This window comes from Montipora capricornis, chromosome 8, assembly GCF_036669925.1.
Source record: "Montipora capricornis isolate CH-2021 chromosome 8, ASM3666992v2, whole genome shotgun sequence".
Taxonomy (NCBI): domain Eukaryota; kingdom Metazoa; phylum Cnidaria; class Anthozoa; order Scleractinia; family Acroporidae; genus Montipora; species Montipora capricornis.
In genome coordinates this window covers 34,603,427-34,615,926 of record NC_090890.1, presented here as the reverse complement: position 1 = coordinate 34,615,926, position 12,500 = coordinate 34,603,427, and the positions used below count along the sequence as shown (strand labels likewise).

At 38.8% G+C, this 12,500-nt stretch overlaps 3 protein-coding genes across 10 annotated transcripts in view; 1 reads left to right on the top strand and 2 right to left on the bottom strand.

Moving 5' to 3' along the window:
• The window catches only part of LOC138060529 (uncharacterized), a 6,958-nt gene extending 2,038 nt beyond the window's left edge, over nt 1–4,920 (bottom strand). Inside the window, exons 1-3 of one of the 2 annotated variants that reach the window (XM_068906336.1) lie at nt 3,632–4,920; nt 1,740–1,901; nt 1,017–1,402 (exon numbers count right to left, since the gene is read on the bottom strand). In XM_068906336.1, the coding sequence (XP_068762437.1) occupies nt 1,017–1,402; nt 1,740–1,851 (498 nt within the window). In that variant the 5' untranslated portion in view covers nt 1,852–1,901; nt 3,632–4,920. Of the gene's footprint in view, nt 1–1,016; nt 1,403–1,739; nt 2,105–3,631 lie in introns of those variants that run through there. The other variant, XM_068906335.1, reaches the window with a different exon arrangement.
• Nucleotides 4,921–5,068: 148 nt separating this feature from the next.
• Nucleotides 5,069–6,617, bottom strand: LOC138060531 (myosin regulatory light polypeptide 9-like). 2 transcript variants are annotated; one of them, XR_011134374.1, is made up of 3 exons: nt 6,139–6,617; nt 5,327–5,811; nt 5,069–5,272 (listed from the first exon to the last, which is right to left on the bottom strand). XR_011134374.1 is itself a non-coding variant. In XM_068906337.1 (2 exons), the coding sequence occupies exons 1-2, from the start codon at nt 6,556–6,558 to the stop codon at nt 5,710–5,712; spliced, it is 522 nt and encodes a 173-aa protein (XP_068762438.1). In that variant the 5' UTR covers nt 6,559–6,617; the 3' UTR covers nt 5,069–5,709. The 2 variants fall into 2 exon arrangements, 1 of the variants encoding a protein (XP_068762438.1); XM_068906337.1 differs by having other exon boundaries at nt 5,069–5,811.
• A 2,064-nt stretch (nt 6,618–8,681) lies between these two features.
• LOC138059490 (uncharacterized) overlaps nt 8,682–12,500 on the top strand; it is a 22,069-nt gene continuing 18,250 nt past the window's right edge. For 5 of the 6 annotated variants that reach the window (XM_068905127.1, XM_068905128.1, XM_068905126.1 and 2 more), the window contains exons 1-3: nt 8,682–8,853; nt 10,242–10,350; nt 10,950–11,009. In XM_068905127.1, the coding sequence (XP_068761228.1) occupies nt 8,696–8,853; nt 10,242–10,350; nt 10,950–11,009 (327 nt within the window). In that variant the 5' untranslated portion in view covers nt 8,682–8,695. Of the gene's footprint in view, nt 8,854–10,228; nt 10,351–10,949; nt 11,010–12,500 lie in introns of all 6 variants that reach the window. The other variant, XM_068905131.1, reaches the window with a different exon arrangement.

The following is a 12,500-nucleotide window of genomic DNA, read 5'->3' as shown; positions in this document are numbered from 1 at the left end:
GTACAGAAAGTATTCCAAACATTCATAAAAGTTAACCTTAGGCCTAGAAACCTTTTTTTTAGTCCTAATTATGCCTACGGTTAGCTTTTATGAATATTTGGCATACTTTCTGTATAGATATTCTAAATGTTATTGTGAAGGTGGCTTGACACGAAGTACTATGTACAAGGCGTCACGAAGTGTGTTTGAATTCAACCTCAGTATCTCTCTCTGCCAGGGTGGTTTTGGAGGATGGAATCTAATGCTGACCCTGATTTTGTTGAGCATATAATAAATAAAAAAATCGTATAAACTTGCTCGCGTATTTCGTGATTTGTGGTCACTCGTGATGTTTTGAAAGTTCTAAAAGTGCACTCGCCTACGGCTGGTGCAAGTTTGAGAACTTTCAAAACATCACGGTGAGCAAGGGTTAAATTTGGGTCTTTGAGCCCATCTGGGGCTCGGATTTTTCCGACTTCTCAATGGATTCTATTAATATTTCATTTCATATGTGTATATTATTCTCACATTCGCTCACTTGGGTGGCTGGTTGGCCGCATCTCAGATATGTTTGAAGGTGACTGCGCGATGCAGTTATGAGCTATGCTGTCAGTCGTTATTTGACTCTGTGGCTGCGTGATGCAGCTCGAGTCAAAGACCCACATTTCACCCTTGTTCAGCATAGAGTTTCCAGTAGCTCAGGGGTTAGAGCATCCGATAGATCACGGAGGATCTCATATTGATCCCATTAATTCCTCAAAAACGATAATGATATTCATCGAGACCATCTAAAGCTAAATAAAAAATAGGCTCACTTTCAATTTCCAAGATGGGGGGTGTGGTCGAATCTATAGCTTAGTAATGCCATCGTGTCAAGTCGTTTCTGACAAATACTATAGAGACATCCTCGACTTTGCCATCCGCGCGGAAATAGGAGAATTATTATAGTCGTTGGGGGTTTAATGAAAGAAGGAGGTTCGGTGGACCGGGCATGTCAAAATCTCCCGTTATTCAAAAAGACTTGAAAAGTAAAATACCTGTCCTTTGCAATCAAAACGCTTTCTCTCTTCTGGAAGAATGTCCAAATCAAACTGTGGTTGAACCACCAAACGAATTTTTCCATCTGAAGAACTGAAATTTCGCTGCACAGATATTCGTTTTAGGATGGAAAAGTAATTGACGTCGACAAGAACATCGATGTCTGAATGATAAGGTATAAGATCGCCATTGCGCATGGCGCCTAAAAGGCTACCGCATCCCAGTATGTAACCGATGTTGTTGTGTTTAGAGATATTGACCCAGGCACGAAAAAGTTGTGCTAACTCCTGACGCCATGGGTTATCGAAACAACCAGGTTCGCCATAAACGGATGAATTTTTCATAAGCTGCTTGGAAATTGCTGATCCAGTTTGTTCAGTCCGATCTGCCAGGAAAAAACAAGAAAAAGAAAAGAAAAGCCTGATACTCAGGTTAAGTTTGTTTCAAGTAGGATGACGTAGGCATCGTTGGTTGCCATCTGTCGACCGGAATTTTTGGATTCCGTCTACTTTCATTTCCTAGTGGATTAGGTTTTCGTGAGTGGAGATGATGTAAATTTTGATTTGATGGACTCCAGCTTGGTGCTTTAATTCTTCTGTGACTACGAGATCTGTTGAGCTTATTCATACGAGATATTAATGATTTGCCGTGATATATTATAGTGTGTAATTTCTTCTTATTGTATTTGATGTGTGAGTCAGTTATCCTGTATGCTGTCTCACCTTCGGCCTCCACTTTGTTGAATCCTTTCGACCTTGACATGTCATGCTTTTGCCATTTCTCCCCCAAGACCTTTCCTCCAGCAGTGTCCTCTTTGGGGAACAAAACCGACATCTGGTCTGACAGTTCTTGCTTAATACCATACCAAAACAGGATGAAAATTACTGGGAAAAGGAAAAGTCGCCGCCAGAGTCGAGATGGAAAACGTAGCAACATTTATATATGTGTTACAAATTACGGAATCCGCCTATACAGCTGTATTTGTTAAGTTGAATATTCCTGAAAAACTGGATTAAACTTGAACACGCTTCGATTCACTTGCACTATTCGATCAAACATTCGTTGAAAGTCTTTTTGCTTTAGTAGTCAGCGAGAAAATGAACTGTCATTTTCCAAGTTCAAACCCGTAGGTAGAAGTCACGTGTGAACGAAATGATAAAGTGCTAAGATATTTGCATATAAACAAGATAAATATCACGCAAGAAAAAAGATTCAAAACTCGTGAATAAGGGAAAGGTCATTTAATATGACAAGGGGGGGGGGGGGGGGGGAATGAAGATATTGAAACTCGAAGCTTAAAATTTTAGCAGCCCCCCTCGATAGCGGTTCAATTTTTTAGGAGCCCCCTCCCTTGGTAGTCGAAAAATTTCAGAGCCCCCCCCCCTCCTCCTTAAATTTCTTTGCCCCCCTGAAAAAAAAGATCTCTAGACTGTATTAAATATATTTACCGTTATTGTCTTCAATGGTTTATACAATGACAGACTTGAGATCCAGTTGTGATGAAATCCCTGTTGAGTTCTCGAGTAGTTATTGTCAGATTTTGAAATCTTGTTGAATCAATGTGGTTTTATTATAAGAAGTTTGAGCATTTTTAATTTTTGAAAATTTCTAAAGCATTTTTGGGATGAATAATATTGACTTCAATAAGGTTAGTATCTCATCAGCGTACACTAGTATTATTTTTGCTTCGCCATCTTTGTCTTGTCGCCATTTTCTTTTTTAGAACAGTTTGAAACCAATATTTTATCTTAAACCTCTTTTTAAGAAAAAAAAGGCTTCAGTTAATAATTGTCAAAAAATCTAAAATCGAATGCAGTTCTTACAGTATGTTTTCCGTTAAAGGTGGTTTTAAACCAATTCCCTGAGTGCGAGTTGACAATGGTGTATACAGATGCTGTTGGACGAAGAGATCTTTTGTTTTGTTTCATCTGAACATGGCGGCGATGCTAATTTCCGTTTCGTAAACGGCAGTTGCCATTTTTGACGGTCGATGCCATTCTTAGTAACGAAGCCTTACTGAATTGTTGGGGTTAGCTTCCTTTAAATACTGTAAAATTGCCAAATTTGGAGTGGTTATTTCATTAGAACAGTGGTTAAGAGCGTTTGCTCTTCAGCCATTGAATCGAGTTCGACTTCGTTTATCTAACTTTTTCTAATTAAAAAAAAATCTTATTTTTTTTAAATTTTCAAGTGACATACGCTGCTAATTTAGTCCTAGATTAAGTATTTTTCCCCAAACTTAACAGTGAAAATTGTTCTGAGTGTCGTCCAAATGGCAACGACCGTTTACGAGTCCAAGTGACTGACCAATGAGGAAACCGTTTATTTTTTGCCGAACCAAACTTATAATCATTTCTACTGTTATTACGAATATTCTTCCGTATGATATTTCAGTGTTGACAGCAAGATTGTTGACAGAACTTGATAATGGCCTACAAAAGCTTCAGTTTCATTTGTGAGATGTTGTTACCACGTCACCCGGCAAGATTCTGGATTCCTGGAACCCAAATTAAAAACACGTACATTCAAGCTTGATCTCAGATGAAAGGTTGAAAGGTTGGTTAAAAATAATAATATTCTTTGTTTATATTCAAAGCCAATGTTCGACACTTACTTTCTTACGCCCATGGCCATCCCTCAAAATGACATTGGACATTTCGTAACAATTACACCACTCAATATCCCATCTTAATTCATGTATGACATGCTTACCGCTGTAAAAAGAATGAAAACAGGCAAAATTGGAGCTTTAGTTCAACAAGAAATAGCGTTTCTAAGCTAAGCCGCGCTGATCGATCTACAGTATTTAGGTCTAAAAACCACATTGAAGACGGTTAGCTTTCATTTGTTTTGCTGGGTACCACTGTCATGTCGATACTCTAAAAAAATTCGACTTTCCGGGAGCTTGTCTCGTTAGTCTAGTCGATATCGGAAAAAGCAACGAGATGCCATCGATCCAGGTTCAACTCTTTGCCTCACCTATTCTAAATCTTCTCTGCATACTTAAAATATTTGTTTCTTTGAAGTAGATTTGAAGTCTGAAGTAGATTGTACGTCGTGCAAGTTGAATAAAAAGGGTAATGTCAGTTTGAGAGATGGCCATGAGTGTCGACCGAATCGGCAAGGTAAATATCCACCACTAGCCACCGACACTGTGGTGAATAGTAGTTTTAGTATATTCTGGTGAGATAATATATTACAAAAAGACGACTTTAACTCATTTATTCCTGCAAAGATCACAATATTTTCGGGCGCAAATTCCGCGCGAATTCAGTGCTCGGAGGTGAACAGCAACAGGTTTGGAGAAGTGTCTCCCTCGGAAATACAGCAACTTTTCTACTATGCCATCCCGGTAGCTACAAAAGAAAGCCACAAAGTTCGGCATAAACATACTAAATGGTACAATCTGTGAAGTACAAAACCTCGTAATTCTCGCTGTCGATAATTTTTCGTTTTAAAATCACGAAACAACAATACAAATGTTTACCTTAATGTTTTAATCGTGAAGTATATACTAAAACAATTATTCCGTTCGTCATGTGCTTATAGCCAACTCGGCGCTACGAGCCTCGTTGGCTATTTATCGCCTCATTTCCAATGCACACTCATGGAATAATTGTTAAATACCGCACAAGTGAGTAGTGCTCTCCGGCCGCGCGCGCTGATTGGCTAACTCGGGGGTGATTACTCAAGTGGTATTCACCTCCATTTCGGTGAATAATTGTTAATTAATAAATGAAGGCTTACTAGTGATTAAATAAACTAGTTCATTCACTTGACTACCATCTGCCTGATGTTTTGCCAATTATTATTGCTTTCACCTGATATACAATATCTTTAAGATTCTCTGGTCTAGCGAAAAAGGATTGGTTGTGATTTCGTCTGTCAAGTTGTAATAGTTGGTTTTTGGTTTTCATGTTAATGGACCAAAACAAAAGATCTCTCCTTAAAGATCTTTTGTTCCACCAGCATCTGTACATTGCTCCATTGCCACCTCGCACTAAAGGGATGGGTTTAAAGCAACGTCTAGGACCGTCTAATTGAAATAGTATGCCGCAGTAAGATCTTTATTTAATCCGATTTTAGACAAATAACAAGTTAATTAATATGATTTTGACAATTACTATCTGCAGCCTTTTCCTTATTAAGAGGTCTAAAGTAAGTTATTAGTTTTAAACTGTTCGTAAAAAAAAATGGTAACAAGACAAAGTTGGCGAAGCAAAAAGAATAGTACTATACGCACGCCAATAAGATTCTAAGACTTACATTACAGACACAAGTCCACCACTGAGGCACTTTTCAAGTTGGCAAATGGAAATTGCTAAGGATCAAGGAATGTTATATGTGCAACCAGTATTTCAGAGTGGAAGTGCTTCTTCCTCCTTACTTTTTTAGCAAAGACAACTAATTCTCATGTGAATCGTGTGAATTTTTAGCTTCAAAAGAAGCGCGACAAATCGTGTTTCAGCGAATGGGACATTGCTTGCCGTGTAGTTTACTGGACCAAACACGATTTAAGCGATCTTTGCACAACACGAGCACATAGTGTAAACCTGATCCTTCCTAACACGCCACACATCCAAAGCACCTCACGTCAATGCTTTGAAAGGTCTGGGACAAAAGCTTCGGTAGGTGAATGGGGTTATCTGCGGTCAAATTTTGAAATGTCATCATGAGAAATATCGTTACTTTTTAATTACTTCCTTCTCCGTATTTCAACAGTTTTACGATATCATCGCACTTAAATCTTCCGTCATCATCAGTCAGGGTTCCATGCATAAAAACCTCATCGACCTAAAACGAAAAATAATTGACAAAATTAGCAAGCGATACATTGCTGATGTAGCATCAGTTTTGAAACGACTCTGTAGGCACACAAAAGTGTTCTATTCTCATAGCATCGGCAGAAATTCGCTTCAGCTGTAGGCCGTGTTCGTACTGAAACCATGACTGCCAGCTGCTGCTGTTCTGTTACTGATAATTGATACTTGCTACATATCGGCTTCTTTTAGAAAAACAAAACTACAAGAGCAAAAAGATATATGAAAATAATTTCCCAAACCAAGAACAACTTCATCGGGGATCCGGAAAAGGTTTTGGAACAGCATCACATTAGTATACCTGTTGCTCTGTGAGCCTCGTTCCCATAGTCGTCAGCACTTCTTTCAACTCATCCAGATTTATAACTCCATCGCTGTCGTCATCAAAACACATGAAAGCGTTTCTGATCAAATCTTCGGGGTCTGCTGCGCTCATCTTTGAAGCAAACATGTTCACAAATGTTGCAAAATCAACACTTCCCGGTACCTCACTCAGCATTTCTCGAACTTGTTTTTCAGATGGCTCCTGCCCGAGTGATACCAGAATTGTCTCGAGGTCGCCTTTACTTATAATTCCATCTCGGTCTTGGTCGATGAGATTAAACGCATCCTGAAGCTGCTTTAACTGCTCCTTGTTCAAATGAGGAGTGACGTTGGACCAGGGAAATGATCGCCTTGATTTTCGCCGGGGGTGAACTTTGCTTCCATCAGCGTGGTGCATGGCGAGTCAAATCAAAGAGAAAGCCTTCTGCTCAGTGTATTATCCAACACGTGGCATGAAATATTAAGAAGCCTCTCAAGTATTATGAGAATGAAAAGTGATAACTTCGAATTCCATAAAGAACTGATTAATAGCACTCGGTCTATTCAGGCCATCTGCCTTACTAAGAACTGCCGAATTTTTAATGCAGGCATGGTCTGGAATGCACCATCAACTATAAAAATTTGCTTGGTTTCGAGAAAAAAAGACCGATGCATCAGCGATCAAGAACCTTTGAAAAAGTGAAAAAAAAAACTTAAACACCATATAGAACTTTGTTATTTTTTTGGTAATGTCATGTTTAGTTATTTAAAAGGTTATTGCCAGTTTTAGAAGCGCCTATATAGTTAAAGAAGAAAACAAAAAATGACCTCAAAAGCTCGTTGTGTTAACTTTAAATTTTCATCTCAAAGGCATTTTTTTTTGTCTATAAACAAATTTATTTTTTCTTTAATCTCAAATGACGTGTAAAATGCATCGTGTTTCCAAAAGTTGTCTTCTTTTAAACCAATTACAGTATGATGTCTTTTGGCTCAGCATTTTGATTTTCAAATTTTGAATTACGTGATTTTTTCTTGGTGAGGCATTAGGTGCGGTTACACACACCATGGTAAATGCCATTTTCCATGGTAAATTATCCCGTGGTGCCTCACACGTGGGTTTTAGTATACCGTGTTAACCATCGATCGCTCACACGTTACGAAGATCACATTACCGGGATAAAAACAAATCTCACGCAAGTCATTGGCAGGAAATTTAAATCACAACTTCATGAAACGTACACCCGGCCTTCCAAGTTACCACGTTAAATGTCGTGGGCGTTTCGTCTGATCTTTTTGACGTATCCATGGAAATTTACCACGAGAAATTTACCTTGAGAAATGTCGGTCACGCGCACTAAATGCAGTTTCCCGTGGTAAAAGGGTCATTTCACCGCGGTTAAAGTGCCCCTTGTAACCACACTTATTGTCTCTCTACTTTACTTTCACGAAAGACCCATCATGAGTCACACGCGGCGCAAAATAAAAATGAAAATAAAGTTTGGGGGCATGAAAAACTTTGGCCGGAAAACCTTCTGCCTTTTGGTATGTTCGAGCTTTAATCTGCTATTTAGGAAGGTGTCCGTTGTAACTTACATTTCTTTTGATGGAATGATCGATAATCATCTTCTTCTCAAACCAGTTTCAACATTTTCAAGAGATCTTGTTATTAGAAGGATTGACACTACAACACTTCATCACGCAACAGCAATGTTAAAGTACCGTGTAAAACACCAATTATTGCTGAACAAGATGCAGTCATTTTTGTGGCGTAACAAGTTACCATGACAACAGGAAAGCCTTGCAAAAACACCCTATATTTTGGCTTCAGTTGCCCATATCTGAAAAACGAACTCAGTGACCCTAATTTTTTATTGCACAGAAGTGATCAGCAGGCCAAGATAAAACTCTCTGTAAAGTTTAAAGAAATTCTGTCGAGCGGATTCAGAGCTACCTTAAATTTTCAATTGGGTAAGGTGGCTCTGAATCCGCTTCACAGAAATTTTTTAATCTTTGCAGACAGTTTTATTTTGGCATGCTGATTATATTTCAAAAATAAAAAAAATGGGGGTCACCGGGTTCGTTTTTGAGATATGAGCAGCTAAAGCCAAAATATGGGGTGTGTTTGCAGGGTTTTCCTGTTGCCACGGTAACCTTTTAGGACACAAAAATGACCGAATCTTTTTCAGCAATAATTGGTGTGTTATATGGTACCAAAATATTGCTGTTAAGTGATAGAGTGTTGTAGTGTCAATCCTTCTAATAAGAACGTTTCTTTCAAGTGTTGAAACTGGTTTGAGCCACCTTATTAAAGAACATCTTCATACGCATGTCCCGTTATCTTCTCCATTGAGAAGACCATCGTGACCAGCCATTGAGATGCTAGATGCTGTCGATTGTTTATTGTTTTTTCAATGTTTGATTATTACTTTCTTTCTTTCTTTCTTCTGAAATTTCATACAGAGGTGAACTGGGACTGCATTTGGACTGCCTGTTATTTGTTTTGTTGTGAGTGAAAACTGGAACGAGAGTTTAAAAGACGCCTTGCACATCTTTCAATGGCTGAGGATATAAATGTGGAGGTGATTGTTAAACTTGGTGGCTGTGCTGTAACTCATAAAGGACATTTTGAAACAGTTAAGCACGAAGCTATTGAGGCCGCCGCCAAGGTGGTGAAGGAGATTAAGGGAAAATGCATCGTCATCCATGGGGCCGGGTACGTATTAAAACGAAGAAAGCTTGAGAAATAGCAGCTAGCGCGGCTATCTGACCAGACATTGTCATAGAAATGTACCCTTATTGACGAGCTGTGCCATCTGATTAAATACCGCATCAAATTATCGGAAAAAGCGTCCAAGTAATGATACTTAGAAAGAGGTGAAGTTTAATATATCGAAAACGGCCTATTCCATTTGTTTTTATTAGCTGACTGCATGTCTTTTAATTAGTTTTGGCAAAATCCCAACCAACAGGAAATCCAAAAGACGGCAATTCTAGGAAGAGCACACATTCTGAGTAGGATACGACTCCTGTTAATTGTGCATTTAAATAGAACAAGCAATGCTATAATATTGCCCAAGGACAATTTGATCTTCAGGCCCGAGAAGGAAAAACTTTGGATAAACTGAAGATCAACAATAATAATGAGAACAATTAATAATGGCAGTTATAGTCCCAATAAATTGTCAAGCTGACATTGCTTAGAACAAGTGCTCTGTGGATTGGCGAGACCATTAATCAAATTGAATGTTGGACTTTGTTGAGAGGGAAAAACCAAAGCATCCGGAGAAAAACCTCTTGTTTCATAGTAGAGTAGCAACAAACTCAATCCACATTTAACGTTAAAACTTGTAAAAGTAAAGTCACTTTATTTAACGTCAGTAGTTCCTTCAGCTATGAGGCTGATATTGATGGAAGCCAACAGTGCACCCTTTACTTTCCAGTCCCTCTGTCAGTGTTCACGTGTATTTAAAGCTATAGCTACATGGATCAGAGGAAAGTTGAAACAGATGTCACAGAGGATCAAACTGGGGACCTCTTGCTCTGAAAGTTTTGCACCAACCAACTGAGCTACGCCTGCTCCTTTTAATTCAGGAATTACACTTATACGTTGGAGGAAGACATTAGGGAGCTTAAGCACGTTCGTTTTTGGGACACGGATTGCAACCGGAAGTGTGCTGTTTTCCCTTTTAACCTGTTTTCACACAACCACATTTACATTTCCAAGTATCTTTTATCCATTAGAGATAATTAGTATAAAAATTTGGGAGACACCACTGCCCTGGGACACGAAATTTTCTCTTCCGGTGGACGTCTGCATCTTAAAAACGCACATGCTTAAGCTCTCTAATTAGTTGCTTCACCACTGCACCAATCCCACTCATAATTATTATACACTTTGATCAAGTAAAGATAAAATAAGGCATTGAAAAGATAAATAACTTTACAAATTATTTGGGTTGAGGGCAACTGTGAAAGGGCTGCAATTTGAGAAGATAATTTTTTTTATTAAGAAAATGTGACATTCATGCTTTCATGCAGCAGCTTTGAAAATAAATTAAATGTAAAATTTACTCTTTTTATATTGTAAGTCATTGATTGCAGATCCTTTGGGCACTTTCAAGCCCATGAGTATGGAACAGCTAATGGGTTTTCTGAAGATCATGACAAAAGCTGCATTGGCTTTGCAAAGACTAGGCAATCTGTTATCAAGGTATTATAAACCCTTTTTTCACCTGTAGCTTTAAAACTGCATATAGAATGATTTTTTGGGAAGAGTGCTATATGATCAAAATTAGACTGAAATGATTATATCTTGAATGATGGAGAGAAATATGCAGGGAATTTATAATTTAAATCTGAAAAGATTCCACTGCATTAATTTATTTGCCCAGAAATGCAGGTAGTGAGATTTTTGCTCACAACATCACAAAGCACTCCTCTAAGTTTTAGCCTAAACTTTGTATATTCAGTAATGAGGTTTGTGCTAGCTTTAGTTTTGTAAGGTTGGGTTTGTGTAATTGTTGCTGTTTACTTGTAATGAGGAACAGAGCTTGGAGGCACTTTGTGACATTTATGAGCTGCGTGTAAGGATGATTGTACTTAAGTCTGAAGTTGAGAAGAGAGAAAGAGAACACTACATTATGCATATCAAAATTAGCATGCATCTCTGTTTGTGCATTTGTGGGCATGACATTCCTCAACTATATAGCTACATGGTTACAAATTACATTAATTTGGGTTCCGTAGTACTCTGTTACTAAGCAGTGCTGCCTCATGATCTTTCCTTGTCCTTTTTCTTTCTTTACACAGCTGCAGCACATGATTACTGAGGTATTCATTGCAAATGGTATCCCAGCTGTAGGGATTTCAGTAAGTATCTATTCCTTGTGATCATCGATCCACTTATTTGGTACTTTTTGCATCATCAGTTGTAAAAGGCACGTACATGCTAGGAGTGAGAGAAAAGAAACATGCTCTGTTATTGGAATGTACAGTATGTAACAGTCTGTAAAATTGCGTGGGAGATTGAGCTAGTCCTTTCAAAGAAACAAAGTCTTAGACATTTTATGGCTTAATGTGCATGAAATTCCACATATTCTTCCTAACTTTTATTTCATGTGTATACAGTCAACTCTCTCTAAGACGGACACCATAGGGGCCGGCCTCAGCTGTCCATCTTAAAGAGGTGTCCAGCTTAAAGAGAGTCAACGTAACGTGACCCCAGGAATTTTAAGATAATGCTGAACCTGTGCACATTGAATACGCATCTGTTTATAGTTTGTCTTAAGTTATTTACTTTAACGAAACCTACCTACTTTAGATTACGATACAATTCGGGTTGACACCTCCAAGTTATTTTTTGAATGGGACAATGACTGATTTAATTTAATTTGTACTGTATGTATTCCGGCAACAAGATAAAAATTATTTGTTTTTTAATTGGTGCTAAATCGTAACTTGCAGTCAAATTCAGCACCTTTCAAGTGTCTGTTGACGATTTCAAAGTGTCCGTTGTCCATCTTATGGAGGTGTCTGTCTTATAAAGAGTTTGGTTATAGCAAAATGACTAAGAAATGACCGGGATCAGCACCAGGTGTCCGTCTTATAGAGGTGTCCGTTACAGAGGTTTCCAATAAGAGAGTTGACTGTACCACTGTTCAAATCTATGAAATTTTAGATATTCTGCAATCATTTGGGTGTTTAGACGGAAAGAATAGTTGGTAGAGGAGGACTTCATGGAGACCATTAATTTTTTTTGCAATGTTCACAAAAAGATGGCAGATGTAATCCCTAGTGATTTCGTCAAGTAATCTAATATATATGGCTGGAAGTTGACTCCCACGAGCCCCAGGGGGCCACAGTTAATGATTAAAATTGTCTGGCGTTAGACAGAGTAAAATTTATTAAGGTGTTCTCCCGGTAGTCAATGGTATTAATGGAGGGGACAGTGGTCAATTGACCCATTGATTCCCAGTGCACCCTAGGGTGTCCCCAGTTGACGAGTAAAATCGTCTGTCATTAAGTCTCACTCTCGAAGGCGAGGTGAATATCGACGAATCAAAACAGAGATTTTTATTCACCGTATTATAATAATTGGGAGGCGTGGTAGCCTCATGGTTACTGCGCTCGACTCCGGATCGAGTGGTCCGGGTTCGGGGCCTGGCCAGGGACATTGTGTTGTGTTCTTGGGCAAGACACTTAACTCTCACAGGGTCTCTTTCCACCAAGGTGTATAAATGGGTACCGTTGTAATGCTGGGGGTAACCCTGCGATGGACTAGCATCCCATCCAGGGGTTAGTGTAAATACTCCTAGTCGCTTCATGCTACGGAAACCGGAGATAAGCGCCGGCCTGATGGGC

Excerpts from the sequence above, each read along its gene's own strand:
- LOC138060531 (XM_068906337.1), bottom strand. The coding sequence starts at position 6,558 with ATGCACCACGCTGATGGAAGCAAAGTTCACCCCCGGCGAAAATCAAGG. Across the intron at positions 5,812-6,138 it reads CGAGGCTCACAGAGCAACAG|GTCGATGAGGTTTTTATGCA; the intron begins GTATACTAATGT and ends TTTTCGTTTTAG.